General features: G+C 41.0%; 1 protein-coding gene across 1 annotated transcript in view; it reads left to right on the forward strand.

Moving 5' to 3' along the window:
* Positions 1 to 19,430, forward strand: part of LOC311080701 (protein O-mannosyl-transferase TMTC2-like) — a 32,318-nt gene that overhangs the window by 4,336 nt on the left and 8,552 nt on the right. The window contains exon 2 of the mRNA XM_084110796.1: positions 12,777 to 13,368. Coding sequence (XP_083966922.1) covers positions 12,777 to 13,368 — 592 coding nt within the window. The remainder of the gene's footprint in view (positions 1 to 12,776; positions 13,369 to 19,430) is intronic.

Raw genomic sequence — 19,430 nt, forward strand, 5'->3', positions numbered from 1 at the left:
GACTCTTTTTAACTGAACTGCTGTCATTCAGCTCTGTCTGCAGTGGGACACAACATAAGAGAGGAAGTGAAGAGTGGCTGATTTAAAGAGGGTAATTTGAGATGTTTGGAGGCTGAAGAGAGCGGTTTAACCGCACAACCCAGGTACATCACAGAGATGATATATTTTATGAAGGAGAGGCAGATGCATGGGCTTCATCAAAAGTACCAAAATCAATTTTAAAATCATTTTGAGTGGTTATAGTGAGCCAGAGGCAGAGTGAATGAGATTCAGAGCGAGTGACTGAAAGATTTGATTTGTTGCCGGTGGAAATGGTTGCATTGTAAAGCACTCCGCATTCTCCCCTCAAGCCCTAATATGCCACATTATTCCACCAGTGTTGAACACATGTAAGTCTTACGTTCAGATCCACAATATTGATTTATGCAAACTCTAAGGGAGTTTGTGTAATGTTATGCTGTGTGTTGGGGGTTGGTGCTTTGATTACTTGCAGATTTGCACTGGTTATCCTTCTGTGGCCAACTCTGAGGAGCTGTCAGCAAACTCGGCTCATTTGAACACTGTCTGATTGGACAATCAGGGTGAAACTCCTCATGTACCGGCCATGACACCGGCCTCCCTGAGGGGAATCATACAGGCAGAGTTAAGGGTCGAGTTACTTGAAAGAAGGTAGCCAGTGTTGTAATGAAGAGGATGTCGCCTTTATTGAGCTTGACTAGCGTTGGTGTCGATATACAGCCACGGGATGTGGCCTTTTGTACCCAGAAACATCAAAGAAATGAGACTTTTAGCAGAAAAGGACATTTGTTTTGTTTAGACATGAGTGGATGGAGTACAAATTTCGCTTCTTTAGATTCTCTCTTAGTTTGCTACTGTGCGTCATTTAGCAGAATGGACTCCAGACTCTGACAGCTCCCATCACTGCCACTATGAGGTAACTTTTGGAAACGAGAACCCCCTTGCGTTCCCTCATAGAAGTCGTACCAGCACAAGTGTGGATCAAAGGATTCTGCAGAGCGGTTGTTGAGTTATGGAGTGTTCACACATGATGAAAACCTCAATCCTGAGGTCTTCTAGAGTTGAGGCATAACTTCCCACCCAGGTTAATGTTCAACAGACATCAGAATATGGTTGCTGATGGTTAAAATCCAGAAAATATTTTGAATGTGTAATCAGTCTTCCTATAGGTTCCCACAGTTCACAGCCTTTATATGTGGGTCTTAAAGTCTATCGGCTCTGGTCCCCAAATCAGACTGATATACTCACTCACTCACTCACTCACTCACTCACTCACTCACTCACTCACTCACTCACTCACTCACTCACTCACTCACTCACTCACTCACTCACATGTTCTTAAAATAATGCCAAATCAGCTTTTGGTTTAAAGTTTTATTCATTAAATTCACAACAACAATAAAGTCACCTTATCTGTAAAGTTTAACTATACCATCACTATAGTTCAGTGACTTTCACTGGATCAGAGTCAGACAATCCCTTCCTGGGTGGTTCATTGGTCAGGCTCGAGTGACTGTTTAAATCAGATCTTCCAGCACTGATTAAAAAGTTGTATTCTGTTCAATTTATTTATATTGTAGTGCATATTTATAGTTTTATTTTTTTTTTGCAAACTCCCATTTCTGCATGTTTTTGTCTTCATAATAGTTAATAAACCTCGGAATGAGCGACCACACACATTTTAGCCCGGTGATTATGAGCTGTCTGTACTGGTGTCACATTGCACTGGCATCTGCCTTCTCCCACAAACACATAGGTGGGCATAAAAACTCACCACAGTAGGGGGAAATTCAAACCCTCTTAGTTCCCCACAGATTACACACATTCGTAGCTGTTTGCTGTCTGTGTGATCGATGACGATTGTGTATCATCTTTCGGCAGCTCCCGCTCTCAGCACTCTCTGCCTCCTGTCTTTGTCTTCCTCTTTCTTTTGTTCTCTCTTTCGAACATTTCCTCACCAGCCTTGTGCCAATTTGGAATCAGGGGAGCACACAAAAATAAATCCTCCATTCTCAATGTCAGTGCATCTGACTGACAAATCCTCTAATAAATTGATGCCTTCTCCTCAAGGCAGAGATTAATGACAGTCATAATCGGTTAAGCTCTCTTTCTGTGTGTGTGTGTGTGTGTGTGTGTGTGTGTGTGTGTGGATATAAAGGGGATCCATCAACACAGTGTCCTGCGGTGATAATTGGGCAGCCTGGTTGACAGGTTAATCATGGGGTTATCATGGTTCCTGTGGATTGTGTGCTACCTGTCATCTGTTGAGAGGGAGAAAGCCGACTGAGTCAAATCCCAAGCCCTGTTAAACAGCGCTGATTGTGTCTCGTATTGATCCTCCTTAATCTTTGTGCTGTTTTACTGGCAGGACCAAAGATAAACAGTCCAAGACCACCAAGGAAAATGCTTCTTTTTTGCTTTTGTTTAGTACATTTTATTCATTATGAATTAGGGTCAGTGTCGCGGTCCATGTCACAAATGTGATTAGTCACCTACAAATAATGCAGAATCTTATGTATTTCTCATTAAATTTACGCCACAATCTTTGACATTCAAAATCCTAAAATTGTATTTGCCTGGTTTGAATTCAATTATGAATCCCAGATTTTCAAAGAGGTCCCAGACTTTTGGATCCCGCTGTAAATAATGGCTTGCATATCATTTTAAAGATGTAAATAGTAAATGTTTTTTAATTATTTTTAATAGTTTGATTTTTTTTTTATTTGCTCAGTAAAGTGCAAAAAAAGTGTAAAGTAGTTTTGTTTTGTTTTGTAAAGTAGTTTTGTAGTCAAGAAAATCATGCACAATCTGCATGTATTACCATTTATTCATATTTTAGAGATTTCTTTGTTTTTCATGAAGTCTGTGCTAGAGTTTTTCTTTTTTATGTCAGCTTTACGTGTGCTAATACTTCACTGTGCTTGATATTATTCATGCATAAACTGTCAATGCTACCTGCATCGTATTGAAAGCCCCTAATTTTGCCTTCCTGGATGGATTTTTTAAACGAACTTAAATGTCACATCTACAGGCCCAGCTGCTTTATGAGTGCAATAGAGATTCATTAGGACGTGTCACAGAGCGTGGCGGCTAAGTCCTTCATCGCCTTTGGTCTATTTAGCCAAATATTCCACGCTCTTAAGCTCAATTGTATTTCTAGGTAATTACCGCTGCTTCAAAAGTCACGTCATTTTTAAGTCCATAATTCGAGGAGATGTTTTTATATCCTCTCACGTCGTGAAAAGAAAAGCAAATGAGTCGGGACGGAAATGTTATGGTTTTAAAGGGGCCTCTGCTGTATTTCTCACACCTGCACCCCTCCAGCGCTGAGCCAGGCGGTCTACATTAATGCGTTTCCCATTAGAGACCCTCAGTATTTTCTTTAGGACGTAACTGTGGAGAGAATGTTGCATGCATTCAGAGAGATATTGATTTTGTTGCTGATATGGATGGCTTTGTTGTGTAAAAAGACACTGAGTGTTTGATTCAAAATTCAAAAGAACAAAGAAAGCATCTAAATTCTCATATACAAGTAACGTCCTGAGGGAGAACTGACACTTTATCATTTTATACATATCACTTGTAGTACATAACTCAACCTACATTATCTTAATGATATGCTGCGTATGTAGGGAGGGGGTGATGTCGTTTGCTTTGTGTTTCAGTTTTTTTCTGCTCAGAGCAATTGGGCAACATTAGTAACCACATTCGGGTCATATTTCATTTCTATTCAAATCTTTTTGGGGGTCTGTAATTCATCACCAGTCCGGAAGCAATCTGTTTGCTTTTCCTGTGTTTCCCCTAGATAAGAGGCGCACAGAGCGTTTCGCCTGCCGTGTAAAGAAAGATCGCAGTGATACGAGGACTTGTTTAGGTTCACTGTCTGCAGCGCTCTCATTGCTATGCAATGCCATTACCGGTCAGATGATACAGTTAATTTATTGTACAGGGATGGAGGGTTTGCATGCACAATTTTGAGAAGGAGAAATGTCAGACCGTGAGGAGCTTTTGTCCGAATATAATTGTTTTGGTGTTTTCTACCTTCTCATATATTGCAGCTTCCCCTCCCTATTGCAGCGACATCTCTTCTCTAAAGACTTTTTTTGCCGCGAGGACAACCTGTCACTCACATGAGATCACAGCAATTGCAAACCACAATGATAAAACGATTTAATCAATTCCTGATGGACAGAATCAAATCTCGCCCTACATTTTTTCTTGTTTAAGAAGCCGTTTCCTTTGGATATATACAGTGCATGACAATAGGGAAGAAAACACAACTTCCTTAAGACTTACGACCACTCGGTCGATCAAAACAGAAGTCATTTGCATATGGTAATGTGCTCAGGGTTCTGATGTCATAATCAGAGATTCGTTTTGATTGACCTAGTTTGAAATGTAGTTTTTATAAATAATGAGGCAAGGGAAAAGGTTTCTATGATCTGTCCCTTGAATGTTTACATTCCATCCGATTTTAATAGGATTTGAGACATATTTTTCAAATCATAGGCTGAAAAAGGAGCCCCTGCTCATTTCTCAATGCTGTTTTTCTCTTATCTGGCTCACAGATAGTATTATTACTCATGCAGTGTCTGGCTCTAGTAACATCACACCATCAGGTCCTGGAGTTTGTGTTTTATCTGGCCTCGCTTGATTTCAATAAACGGAAAGGAACCATATTTCAGAGTGGGATTTAGATAAACTGCTGCCTGCTGTGTTTATCTGTTTTGGAGTGTGTGAATTTTTCTCCGGTATGACTTTCGTGGAAGTTCTTCATCTGTCAGTATTTGATGAAATGGACATTTCTGCCACTCAATATGTAGCAAAGATTCCCCATGCACGAGTTAATAGATTACTGTGATCCAGCAGTACGTCTCGCCAGCAGGTAATATCTCTCTTTCTCCATCTTTCTCTGCTCTGTTTGTCTCGTTTCCTCCCCATTTTAGTCATTATCTTCAATCACTCTCTTGTCAACTCTAAGTGAATTTCGGTTGCAGTTTTCAACCCATTTTACATCCATAATGTCACACATTTCCAAGTAAAACCAGGTGTTTAATGTGATGATAAATGTAGAGCAGGTTGTATCCATCAGGCACTGATTGGATCATGAAAAGTGGAGATCTCTAAAGCTGAAAAGTAAATAATATTTATTAATTCTACATTTTAAAAATCATTTTAAGTGATAATTAAAAACTTGCAGTTTCAAACTATTGGTCAAATGCAAGGAATTATAGGAAGTCAACAATGACACATACTGTACACATACAATAGCTGCCTTTCATTCTCCTTACATAATAAAGTGATTTAAGTCCAAGTGTTTATCTGTTCTTAAAGGGATAGTTCACCCAAAAATGAAACTTCTATCATCATTTACTCACCCACAAGTTGAACACAAAAGAAGATATTTTGAAGAATCTTGGTATTCAAAGAGAGGCTGGTCCCCATTGTAAAAAAAATACTATGGACGTCAATGGAGACCAGAAACTATTTGGTTGCTGACATTCTTGGAAATATCTTCTTTTGTGTTCAGTAGAAGAAAGAAATTCTGAAAAGGTTTTGAACAACTACAAGGTGAGTAAATGATGACAGAATTTTCATTTTTGGGTGAACTATCCCTTTAATACTCAGAACTTAAACATATTGTTGGCTGATAAACTGCATTAAATGCTCTGAATTAACACAAGCAGCATAATGACAACGGGCATAATGTACTTTTTAACTGGACTTTTTTTTTTTTTTTTTTTTTTGTTATATTCACCTGTCTGAAAACAAAACTGTGTTCACTACTTGTCTAAATATGTTCACCTTGGTCCATAAATGTACATAATCAAGAGTATGAAGTACATAAAAGTGCATTTAGTAAGATATGTCAACATTTGAACCTTTAATTTAAAGCTTTAAAGGTTTTTTTTATTTTATTTTAAATTTGTAGCGTTAGATATTTGAGTAAGTTGAATCCCAACACTTGCATCTAAAAGTGGAATTCGGTATTTTCTCTTAAAAAAATCCTGTCTTCACCGACATGTAATGAATTTTTTGGATAGCCTAGGCTGCGAATCATCCACTCGTTCTATCCTTTCGTAGACTGGGAAAATTGCCGTTCAAATGCTAATGTCCATTCTTTCTTGCCTTGCTCACTGAATATTTTATAGTGGAACAAATGTCAGATTACATAAACTAATTCAAACCATAGCAGATTTGGAATGTGTACATGCCTTGTGAGCTTTCGCTGTTCAGTTAGCTTATGTGGCGTTGTATAGGAAGAGGTAGTTGCGGGACACAGCTGGTCGATTTGCCAATTAGTGAACATCCTGAAAACCGTTACAAAGAGAGGCCAGGGAGGAATGGATGAAGAGCACAGATGAAGAATAGAATGTGATCAATAGGTCTAGGCTTTTCTCTTTTTGCCTTCATTGTCTGTTTTGTTCTGTTTCTTCTTTTAATGACTAGTCTGGGTCGGTCAAACAGTGAAAGAGCACCAAAAGATCCTGCTGTTCTTCATTTGTGGAATTGTACATTTCACTTTCACTCTCGTCCCCCACTGTAGTCTGAATACATTCAGCTTTCTTCTCCTCTAGCAGATGGGAGCTTTTTAGGTCACTATGACATCCAGCTTACCAGCTTACCTTACTCATGCTGATAACACAAGACATGCATCATACAGATGCAAAACCAGAGCAAGATTGGGAAAGACAGAGTGAGAATTTGTTTACTAGAGTAAAAATGACTATAGCATGGATACTTTGTGTATGAATGGCATGGTATTGCATTAGATTTAAACATAAAAACAAATGGCATTTATTTTAAGGTACTTTTTAAAATGTGTGTTAGGTTAGGCCTACATCTGTATTTAATCTTGATGGAACTGAAAACTTGGGACAAGTTGTAAAAAAGTTGTATTGGTAAAAAAGAAGAAGAAAAAAGCTAGTTTATTTACCTACAGAATGCATTAAATGTTTAATTCCTTAATATTCTATTCTATTCTATTCTATTCTATTTGGGGAATGGAGTCGTATCATCTATGATCATTAGAGGCACCAGACCGCAAAAGTACCATCAAATTAGCATCAGTGCCTGGGGTGGTTCTTCTGGCAATGAGTAGACAGACATGGTTTGTTGCTGGGAGAAACGGGCACTGTCAGAATTTAATCAAGGCCAACATTTATCACCGCTGAGCAGACACTGTAGACATTAGCTTTTAATTAACTCCTCAGACTCAATAATTGTCTATTCAGACAACAGAAGATGTGGATCAGGATATGCAGCTGATAATATTTCACTGCCTAGTTATGTTTCTGTAATGTAGGTTTTGAACATGCATTTGTGTTGAAATGCAATACAGTTCGGATCAAGGCACTGGTGCCCTGTTGGGTGGCCCTATAAATCTAGTTTTAACTGGATTTTATGGCAGCCATTTATGTTATGAAAACTATCACTGTTAAAGGCTCCAGTCATTGCCTGGTAAGAGCATTTGCGCTCCATTCACATTTTATATGTAGAGAAGGCTTGCATATATATTTTCATTAAAAGGATCTCAATGGAGGGCCAAGAAACACTTCAACCTCACACTTTTCCAGATGTGAGCTCCACATCCATCACAGCATTCAGACGGTGAGACTCTACAAGGTCTGGGCTATGAGAAGTGAGGAAATCAGGGCTTTCTCAGGCTTTTATAGTAGCAGGTTTGCAGATGATGGAAAGTATTTTTGTTGTCCTTCATTAAAATTTAAATATTAAAAAGATAATATAATATACAGTAAAATAACATAATATAATGCAATTCATGTTTATGGTTGTAGTTTCTAGAAGTTTTAAGAGCATTAAATACCTGCTCACAGCTACTTTAATTACTTGATTAGGCTTGATTATTTAAAACTGTCAGCTTTAAAGTTGTGAAATACTCCAGTTTAAATCCTCAGTAGAGCCATGCGATGTGCCTGATTGACTGGACTGCAGTGTTTTTATAAGACATTGATTTCCTTTAACTGTAGTTTTCTCTGTGGCTTCCTCTACCACTGGGCTTCTTATGGACTTCATCCATCATTTAGCTAACAAGGCTTCTTTGTGCTGAGTGAAATGGCTATTCCATTAGCATGACATCGCTCCGGGATTAGCCCAGATGGCTCCTACTGGAGATCAATGTCAGTTCTGGTGTAGTGAGGAAGCTCTCAGATCAATTGTCAAAGTGAGAAGTATCACAGATACTCATTGGATCTGCTCAGATCATTAAAATGATTTTAAATCAGTGCTGTTTGTGTGAGGGCCGTGCATGACAGGTTTTTGAGTTGGGGTCTGTTTGAGTTTGAATGTAAGCATTCTGAGTCAAAAGCAGAATGCAGTATATCTGTATTTATTTATGTATTTGTTGTTACAAAAATACTATTTTGGGTTTCAAATCTAGGAAGCTGGTCGCTTGCCAATTAGTGAACATCCTGAAAACCGTTACAAAGAGAGGCCAGGGAGGAATGGATGAAGAGCACAGATGAAGAATAGAATGTGATCAATAGGTCTACGCTTTTCTCTTTTTGCCTTCATTGTCTGTTTTGTTCTGTTTCTTCTGTTTTGTGTCTTTTAATGACTAGTCTGGGTCGGTCAAACAGTGAAAGACCACCAAAAGATCCTTCTGTCTAAATCTAGGAAATTCTACTTTGAAAATAAATCATATGTCCGATTATTTTATTTTTTTACTTTTAGGTGTGTGTGTGTTCTGCAATGTGTTGTGTAGAACTTCTCTTAAGTAGTTGCTGTAGCTGTTATTGAGCTAATCAGGAAGTATTCTCTGAGCAGATGAAAGAGTCTAGCACTGAAGGACACTGCTGTTTCCCTGCTCCACCCAACTTGGCCAGCGTCTTTGATGGGTGGAAAAAAAGTATGTGTTCTCTGATTGGCTGTTATACGTTTTTGCGCTCATGAATGGGTTCCAGTAGACAAGAGGGAAAAATCTTAATCAAGATCTTGTTAAAAGCTCATGCCAGAGTTGGCTTTAACATCTGGCCGGCTGTAAGTGCCTGGTGGCTTTGATTACTGCCTCTTTACTTCAGTTTGGCATTTGTTAACTGCTTGACCCTATAGTAGATGCCTTTAACATGAATGTATATGATGGATGGTTGTATTGAATTTATTATTGCTGGATAAAAGATTCCCTTTAACTGTGTAGTGCTGCACTGTCTGTCAAAACAATGCACTTATTAATTTTGAAATAATTCTGTTGTGACCAGTCAGAAGCTTTATTCTTCTTGTAGTTAAATCTTACAAAGACATATATTGCTTGCAAATCTAATTTCAAGCATTTAAGCATAAGCTTTCAGATCACAAGACGCATACATTTGGTCATTTTTTTTTCCTAAACATTTTACTGGTAATGTATATGTTGCGTTTCAGACGGATGACAGGTGATATTGAGGCTGATTAAAAGTGGAGCGCACAGTGATTTGTTGTGGTGATGTTATAGCCAGAAGCCATGGGAGAAAGGATCAGTTGGATCAGGCATTTCTCCTATAATAAGTTTATGATTTATATCATATGTTGTGTACCTTAACACAACACTGATGCCTTGTCTCCTCACTGAAATATGGGTTGGATGTGTGGATGCAAGTTCAAACCCATATAAAAATCTGAAATATCAAGAGCACCTTAAGAAATTATAGTTTTTAGTGAATGCAACAAATGAAAATTTTATGTTGTGGAGATGCTTATCGCATATTAAAACCATCTTATGCTTTGCTTTATGGCCTAATGGGTGTTTTTACACTTGGTCTCTGCAAAAACAAATGGGGAACTCTTGCCAGTATGAATTAAATGAAACAAATCCACCATTTGTGAATGCAGTGGCATTTATGAGTGTGTTGTTTAAAGCTGATGCCAATTTTCCCCAAAATTGTTTTCTATAGAAAGTTTATGATTACTTGCCAACATGTGATTCTGTTGGAAAAACATCAGTATTTACAGTTAACACTTTTAGTTCAATAGCAGTTGTTTTAGTTCATTTATTTTCTAAGACAAGTCAACCACCTAATTGCTTTTCATTAGTTAGTTGGTTAAAACCACAAACACAAGGATTGCACACATCTCTGAACTTGGGACAGGTTTAAAGTGATTAAGACCTTGTCCCACAGCTGTGCCCCTAAAATACTCTGGCTCTATGATTTGCCTGTAATCCTGTTAGCGTCAGATTAACACCACAGCCATGTTTCCCTCTGCAGGGATTCAAAGCCACTCTGTAGTACTTTATGCTAATCTGTAGCTGTTGTAATACCCTCTCTGATTTAATTATATAAATATTAACTTTTGCTGTTGTTGTTGTTGTTGTTATTATTTATTTTTTATTTACTTAATTATTTTTATTTTATTTTTTATTTACTTAATAATTTTTATTTTATTTTTTATTTTATTAATATTATTATTATTATTATTTTTTATTATTATTATTATTATTATTATTATTATTATTTTTTTTTTTTTAGCATTCCACCATGAATGGTGCATTTTAAAACAGTGTCAAGTTAGACTGGAATTGGTCTAATTACATAGGACTGATTAGTTGTTTTTGTGACCCAAATATAGAAAATAGGTACAATATGTTGTGCATCTTTAATAGGCAGTCAGTATATAACTTCACCTTATACCCTAAACTACACGCTTAATCTGATTACTTTCATAGCACCGGCTGCATTGGAAATGAAAAATGACTGCACATCCAGCCGCTCTCACATTTAACTGCATTAACCTTCTGAACTCCCAGTGACTGAGTGGCTTTGTAGGGCGGCTCACAAGTGATTTATAGAGATTATAAACACTGGAAGCCAAAAACATTAAATGTATGAGATGTAAAGTGTATTGCCACTGAGCAAGGATAGATACTCCAAGATACAACTGCATTTTTCCAGTCCCTTAGAGATGACACATTTTGGATTTTAGGAAAACGTAAATTTACAGGACGTCATGTCTTGAGTGTTTTTCCTTCTCAAGGTCCACAGATAAACCTCATACAAAACAACCAGTTTTCTCAGGCACTGCTTATACTAAATAAGGGATGGCAAGTGGAGGCGTAGACCTTGCTTTAAAACTTAAATATTTTGGAGACGCTCAAGTGGTCTGTGTCACGGCCGTCTACCCATGAGCATCTTTGGTTATATAAATTTGATTGGACCACACAAAATCTAAACACACAGGGTACGTTTGTTTGTCTCTCTGTCAATTGCATCTTTGCTTCTGAGTGTGTTTGTAATAGTTTTAATACAGCAGTGCATAGTATTTGCTAATACCTTCAGTCATGACCTCAGAGTAAAGCTGCTCTTAATGGACCACACTATATTCACAGTAATCTGATTTGCTGTGGCCCAGTTAGAATAAGATTAGCCTACCTTATAAACAGATGTACACAACGTAAGCAACTACATAAATCCAGATAAGTGTTAATAAGTGTACAATTGTTTGCAAACACTGTGGTCCATTTACAAAAATTTCAGGATCTACTCTGTGGAAATGCACAAAGGTCAAAGCAGATGCTTGTGATGTGTGGCGAATAATGACCCATTGGCACTCATTTAAAATGGGTAAGGAAGAGTGATGGTTATTTTATGTTAGGTGTTATTTGTAGTAACAGTAACGTTTGTGGTATGCATCATCTGATATGTAATGATCGAGGTTCTAAGCCGAGACCTCACTGCAGGGGTCATAGCGTGATGACGGCCGTCGATCTCTTCACTTTCCCAGCATTGTGTTTCCTGAGTCGAAAACAAGTGCAGGCTTTCTCATGGAGTCACAGAGAGCTCTATAGACAGAGATATGGGTCACAGGAAACTGCTCCACTTGTACTGAGGGCCTGATGTATTAACTGCCACAACACAGACTGAAAATGTATTATTCTTAGTTCTTGGGTATTTGTTAATTTTTTTATGTATTTTTGTTAGATGTTTATTGCACTCCACATTACTTCCTTCTAGCTATTGTAATATTTCCCCTCTGACTTTCTTTTGTTTTATTTAATTTCTCTAAGGATAAAACTATTTTCGCCTCACTTTTCATTCTTTTGTACTCTGAGTGATAAAGCAAAACTGCATGTGTTCAATTCCCTGTGGCCTCGCATCTCGATCTTGCCCTTTGGAAATCATTGTAATTTAAATATTTAAATCAGCTGCCCTCCCACATCATTACCAATCATGAATGAAAAGAATACATTAAACTGGCAAACACATTAAGAAAGCGCATATATATTGTGCTACTGTCACTGTCTGGTTAGCAGGATAGTGATGGCTTTATTTAATGCATGGTGAAACAGGCACTGTTACCAATTTCCGTTCTTATAACAGGGAAAGAAAGCGTTAGAATTACATTGTATTGGAATCAATGGCATGTATACAAAAAAAAAAAAAGATTATAACTGCATAAATTGATTATTATTAGTAATATATTATTCTATTATGACTGATTGTTTTGTAAAAAAAAACAACAACAAAAAAACACCGGTAATAGTATTGGGATCCAAGTGATGATTGAAATCTTTCATGTTTGTGAAGTATACGTGTTAAATAGACAGATTAATGGAGTCAGATAATGTCTTTAAAAATGTAAAGATGTTTGATTCTAGGTCTGGTCTGGTGACATCCTCCATTAATTGTTATAAATAAACATTAAAAATGTGCATGAAGCAGAGAAGTTTCATGCCACTTTTATTGTTAATGCTATTCTAAATGTCTTTTTCATGCAATATGGTTCCTATTTTTCATGTTGCCTCTTTATTCTTTATCCATCTTTAGCCGAGCAATCAAAACCAACCAAGACCTCCTACCGGACACTCCATGGACGAACATCCTGTACGATGACTTCTGGGGCACTCTGCTCACCCACAGCGGCAGCCACAAGTCCTTCCGCCCCCTCTGCACCCTCTCCTTCCGCCTCAACTACGTCCTGGGTGGTCTGGACCCCCGGGGCTACCACCTGTTCAACGTGGGCCTGCACTGCTGTGTCACTGCACTCTTCACTGCACTTTGTGGCCTTCTACTGGGTGGAGGACCGTGGAGCCTGCTGGCGGGACTGCTCTTCGCCTCTCATCCCATACACACCGAAGCGGTAGCCGGGGTGGTGGGGCGAGCAGATGTGGGAGCAGCGTTTTGCTTCTTATTGTCCCTGCTCTGTTACACCCAATACTGCCGTCTCAGGCCCAACGCAGCGCACTCGAGCGGGGTTGTGTGGCAGGCAACGCTGTGGCTGGCCGGGAGTCTGGGTGCTGCTGCGGCGGCCTTGCTGTGGAAGGAGCAGGGAGTGACTGTTCTGGCCGTGTCAGCCGTTTATGACCTCTGTGTTGTGCATCGTCTACGACTCCAGCAAGCAGTGACGATGGTGCTGAAGGTGAGATCTGATTCTCATTGTGTGGATCTGCTCCAGCGGCACCAATGTGATAGAAACAAGGTCCTGAAGGTCCTTATACTAACATAAATCCAGAGTAAGATATTGCTCTAAAAATCTTTCTAAATATAAAAAGAATAGCAGAGTCCACACCACAACTTTAATGATAATGGCACAGAGAAACAATTGAAATCACTTTCTGAAAGATTTTTTAGCTGATAAAGGATAAAAACAATGACAGCCAATCAGAATCCATACTGCTTTAAAGAGCTCAAAGATTTAAAGTGACAGACGACAAAACTGTAGCCTGCTAATATATCTGTGGACACTAATATAAAACTTAAGTAAAGACCTGTAGACCAATCAGGTAAGTCTCTATGGCAAAAAAACAGTCAAAACTAAAAAAAGTTAGTTTCATCTGAGGTGCAATACATTTCTAAAACGGTTATATCTGTGTGATTTTTCATGAATGTGTGGGCACTTAAAATATTTATTGTATCATCACTGTTTTAATAATTTTTGCAAAAAATAAATAGTGACTAGTGTCTATGCAAACCTTGAAAATAGACAAAAATTTTCATATAAAAGGGGTATTTTACTGTGTCCTAACCTGTTAAGATGAATTACCCTATTAAACCGACAAATGGCAAGTATTACATGATGGAAAATACCATTTACTGTAGTAATACTACACATTTAATTCCATTTAGCTGTACAATGATTTTGTGGGAATTATCACACTTACACTCATGATCTGTTCAGTATAATATGCAGAACTAATCTTTAAATGTCACTTTTTATCAATATGATGATAAATGAGAATTTTTGCAGCTCTCCTCCACCCTATTTTAGACAATAATGCGAGAGTAATCTTACCAGTCCAGACTGTACACCGATGCCAACCCCGCAGCACATCTGGGCTCTTTATCATGGCCTCTCTGCCCGTGTCTCCGGCTTTTCTTGCTGGTAATCATGAGGTGCGCGAGAGGGGCGACAGCAAGAGATTACAAACTCTCCAGACGGCCACGAGCGCATGGGAACGCAAACAGAGGGAGAAAAAGGAGGATGAGGAGGAAGAGAGGAAACCATGCCCTCACTTCCTCTCTTTCTCTTTATCAAAGCACTTTCTCGTTCACTCTTATTCCCGTGGTGGAAAACCGGCTCATTGGCTTTCAGTGTTTCACAGGGGCCTCATTAAATGCAGAAGGAATGGTCAACAATAAAAGATCCCAAAGGATCTTCCGAAATGGTTTTTGAACAACGAGGAGGCACTGACTTTGCATATTTAATGCCACGCGTCTCAGACTTTACATTCATGCGGTAATGAATGCGTATCAGGGTAATGAAAAGAGATAGGGTGCCCTCATTGATATTCTAGAGGCTACAAACACCCCTGATATATGATATTGCTTTGATTTGAGCTGAATGCAGTGTGAGTCTAAAACAATACGCTGTAGATTAGTTTTGAGGTTGGGCATACGAGCGCACAATGCAGATAGAGGGCAATTTTTCATCTCATTTGCTCTCTAATCGGGCTGAGATGAGATAAAGCTCGTGTGATTGTCTGGAATGCGTTCTGCCCTTTTTCTGCATAGCAATTGTGCACGTGGCTGCTGGTTTAGCGCAGGATCTCCACACCCTCAGTCAACCTGTCTTAAGGCCAATTCACACTACACTGACAGATGGCAACAGACACTTTGTCGGGTTCTGGTTGGCGCTTATTTTTGCTGATTGAACATATTTGCTGTTTGCCTGGTTGAATGTCTGAGAAGTGACGTTTTGTAATCTGGTTATTGTCCGCATCGGTCAGCGTCTGTCGGTGCAGTGTGAATTGGTCTTTATTCTGAAAAAAAGAGAGAGTTCTAGTTTGATTGGAAGGAATAGTTCACTTAAAAAATAATTTACTCACCATCAAGTTGTTTCAAACCTGTATGAATTTCTATCTTCTGCTGAACACTAAGGAAGATATTTACATACATTGGCTTCCATAGTAGGAAAAAGAAATACTATGGAAGTCAATGGGGTCCATCAACTGTTTGGTTACCGACATTCTTCAAAATATCTTCCTTTTTGTTCAGCAGAAGAAAGAAATTCATACTGGTTTGAAACAACTTGAGGGTGAGTAAATGATGACAGAATTTTTAAGTGAACTATTCCTTTTAAGGGGGGAAATACAAAAAGATGGATGACTGATTAGAGCTAAATGAATCTTTCCAGCTTCACAAGAAATGCTTCATAGTCTATTTAAGGTAATTCAATGATGACACACAATATTTTGGCTCATTTGTCTTAATGCTGTGCAGGGAAATTTATTCATAAACAGTCAACAAATTGATTAATGTGGCGGCATTTATGCTGTGACAGGAAATTCAGCTGTGAAATGGTGCTCTGGATCTCACATTTCCTTAACACCGATCATTCATCTTAAAGGTATTTATGTTTAGACTACAGTAGGTTTACTGGTTAGAATATTATATGATGCTCCTACATTTTCCTTGATGTTAAAAACTGAAAGATTCTGATTAGATTTGGATGGTTTCCCAATGGAGAAGGCTGTAAACCTACAACCTTCCTCATTATGGGTGCAGTGATGAGCAGCAGCTAAAACAAGCTCCTCCTCTGTCCTCTTAAAGAACTGCGGCGTAATGAGTTCAGTTCATCAACATCCTCCAACGCCCTGACTATTTCTGTCTGGATTTTGCATGAAATGCTGAGGTCATTTGTTGTGTTTTATGCTTGAGTTTTATTTGTTTAGTTACTAAGTTGAAACATGTCCTTATGCACAAACTTTATAAGCAGAGAAGAAAACTGCCATGACATTGAGGATAACTGCTTTTTGTCTGATGATTGTTCTTTACATCTTTGCTGTAAGGTCTTTATGGTATCTCCAATCTAAGATTGATTTTACAGTTTGGTACAAAAAAGCATGAACAAAAACAGGTGATGAAATAGAGCTCATTCAGTTCAACCATATCTGAACTGTAGATTAAAGTGTCACACTCAGTGGAAGCAGAGGATCTATCGTGGCTTTAGCCCATAAGTTTCTGACCCATTGTGTGTGAAATAAAGAATCGATATTCGTGGCATCTAATTTCCCCGGTCTTTGAACTTGACTTCCCCAGAATGCACTCTGTCAATAGTCATGCTGTGCCCAAGAGGCAATTATACAAGAAAGGATTTTTCCTTTCGCTCAAAAGACTGTTATATGCAGCATAAATCCAAAGGGGTGTTTTTTTCTTCTGGTACTTTTATGCACCAGGGGATGTCTTTTATATATTTTTTTTTATATATTTAATTTTTAAAATGTTACATGGTCTCATTAAGCAGTCTTGGGATTTTTTTTTTTTTATTAATATTTTTTCTACTTTTCAGGCTTTTTATGTGTAACGGTCACCAGCTGGAGTGCCCTTGAGAGCCACCAGAGGGCACTCCACATCAGACACTCACGTTCACTCTCAGACTACAATTCCCATACTCACTGCCCGGACTCATCTCTGATCACTCATCACATTCACCTGTACCTCATTATCACTGATTGCATTCACTTGTGTCCCATCATTCTGTTAGTCTCAGTCTATTTATACCATGTTCATTCATTCACTCACCGCGAAGTCTTGTTTAAGTGTTACACTTGCATCTCTGAGCGTTTTCCCTGGTTTCTTGTATTTTGGTTTTGGATATCTTGCCCTGTTCCCTGGATTACTCTCTTGCCTCTGGTCCCTGCCTGTTTTGTTTGTTTGTTTCTTTGTTTTGACTGCCTGCCTGTGTATGACCCTTGCCTGTTCTTTGGATTACTCTGTTTATTAAAAGCTGCATTTGGATCCCAACCTTCAAGTCTCGGAGCAGTCCGTAACAGAAGACTTCGCCACCATGGATCCAGCAGCTGTCAGTAATGGAGCTCTAATAAGATGGCTATCTTCCATGTATCAGGATGGTCAACCTATCGAGAGGTATGTGAGGGATTTTCTGGCTTGCTGTCATTTAGCGTCATTAGATGATACTCAGCTCATGGACCTGTTTTGGAGTGGACTGGATGAGGCGATCGCTCAGATGATGCCGGATGACAATACCGGCTGGACCCTAGAAGGGTATATCAACCTGGCCCTTTCCTTGAGCAATTTGGCACCCCCCGAGCCTGATTCAGTTCACGTCCCGTCCGTCCAGCCGAGCCTGCACTTCACGCCAGTCCAGCCGAGCCTGCTCTTCACGCCAGTCCAGCCGAGCCCGCACTTCACGCCAGATCTGCCGAAGCCAAGGCAGTATGCGTCATGCCCGCCACCCCTGAGACTGAGAGCGTCATGCCCGCCGCGCCTGAGACAGCAAGCGACATGCCCGCCAAGACAGAGCCTTCACCGCTGGTCCCGTCCAGCACAGAGCCTTCACCGCTGGTCCCGTCCAGCACAGAGCCTTCACCGCTGGTCCCGTCCAGCACAGAGCCTTCACCGCTGGTCCCGTCCAGCACAGAGCCTTCACCGCTGGTCCCGTCCAGCACAGAGCCTTCACCGCTGGTCCCGTCCAGCACAGAGCCTTCTTCATTGCCGCTGGTCCTGTCCAGCTCAAAGCCCTCTCCGCCGCTGGTCCCGTCAAGCTCAGAGCGCGCTGATCCTGAGGCAGAGCCAGAGCTTCACGTCAGTCCTGCCGAGCCAGAGCCAGAGCTTCACGTCAGTCCTGCCGAGCCAGAGCCAGAGCGTCACGTCAGTCCTGCCGAGCCAGAGCCAGAGCTTCACGTCAGTCCTGCCGAGCCAGAGCCAGAGCTTCACGTCAGTCCTGCCGAGCCAGAGCCAGAGCTTCACGTCAGTCCTGCCGAGCCAGAGCCAGAGCTTCACGTCAGTCCTGCCGAGCCAGAGCCAGAGCTTCACGTCAGTCCTGCCGAGCCAGAGCCAGAGCTTCACGTCAGTCCTGCCGAGCCAGAGCCAGAGCTTCACGTCAGTCCTGCCGAGCCAGAGCCAGAGCTTCACGTCACGTCTGCCCGTCCAGAGTCTCGTCCCGCCGAGACTGAAATTGTTCCTGAGCCTGAATCTGATCCTGATACTGATCCTGAATCTGTTCCTCTTCCTGCGCCTGTGTCTTCGGACAAGATGGCCGACTCCACGCCTGTGTCCTCGGACAAGATGGCCGACTCCACGCCTGTGTCCTCGGACAAGATGGCCGACTCCACGCCTGTGTCCTCGGACAAGATGGCCGACTCCACGCCTGTGTCTTTGGACAAGATGGCCGACTTCACGCCTGTGTCTTCGGACAAGATGGCCACCACATCCCCTGAGCCCGTTCATGTTCCTGAACCGTCGTCTCCGCCCCGGCCGCCTGAAGGGTCGTCTCCGCCCCGGCCGCCTGAAGGGTCGTCTCCGCCCCGGCCGCCTGAAGGGTCGTCTCCGCCCCGGCCGCCTGAAGGGTCGCCTGCACAGCCTGCTCCGCCCTGGCCGCCTGCACAGCCTGCTCCGCCCTGGCCGCCTGCACAGCCTGCTCCGCCCTGGCCGCCTGCACAGCCTGCTCCGCCCTGGCCGCCTGCACAGCCTGCTCCGCCCTGGCCGCCTGCACAGCCTGCTCCGCCCTGGTCGCCTGCACAGTCTGCCCCTGCCTGGTCGCCTGCACAGCCTGCTCCGCCCTGGCCTTCTGCCCTGCCGGAGTCTTCAGGTCCCCTTCCGCTGCACGGGCCTGGCCCTCCATCCCGCCCCTGGGTCCGCCTCCGCTCCACCACCCTCCTGGACAATTTAGGAGCGTCTGGAATCCGCTCCTTAAAGGGGGGGCTATGTAACGGTCACCAGCTGGAGTGCCCTTGAGAGCCACCAGAGGGCACTCCACATCAGACACTCACGTTCACTCTCAGACTACAATTCCCATACTCACTGCCCGGACTCATCTCTGATCACTCATCACATTCACCTGTACCTCATTATCACTGATTGCATTCACTTGTGTCCCATCATTCTGTTAGTCTCAGTCTATTTATACCATGTTCATTCATTCACTCACCGCGAAGTCTTGTTTAAGTGTTACACTTGCATCTCTGAGCGTTTTCCCTGGTTTCTTGTATTTTGGTTTTGGATATCTTGCCCTGTTCCCTG

This window comes from Abramis brama (assembly GCF_963993115.1).
Source record: "Abramis brama genome assembly, chromosome: 4".
In the NCBI taxonomy this organism is placed as follows: domain Eukaryota; kingdom Metazoa; phylum Chordata; class Actinopteri; order Cypriniformes; family Leuciscidae; genus Abramis; species Abramis brama.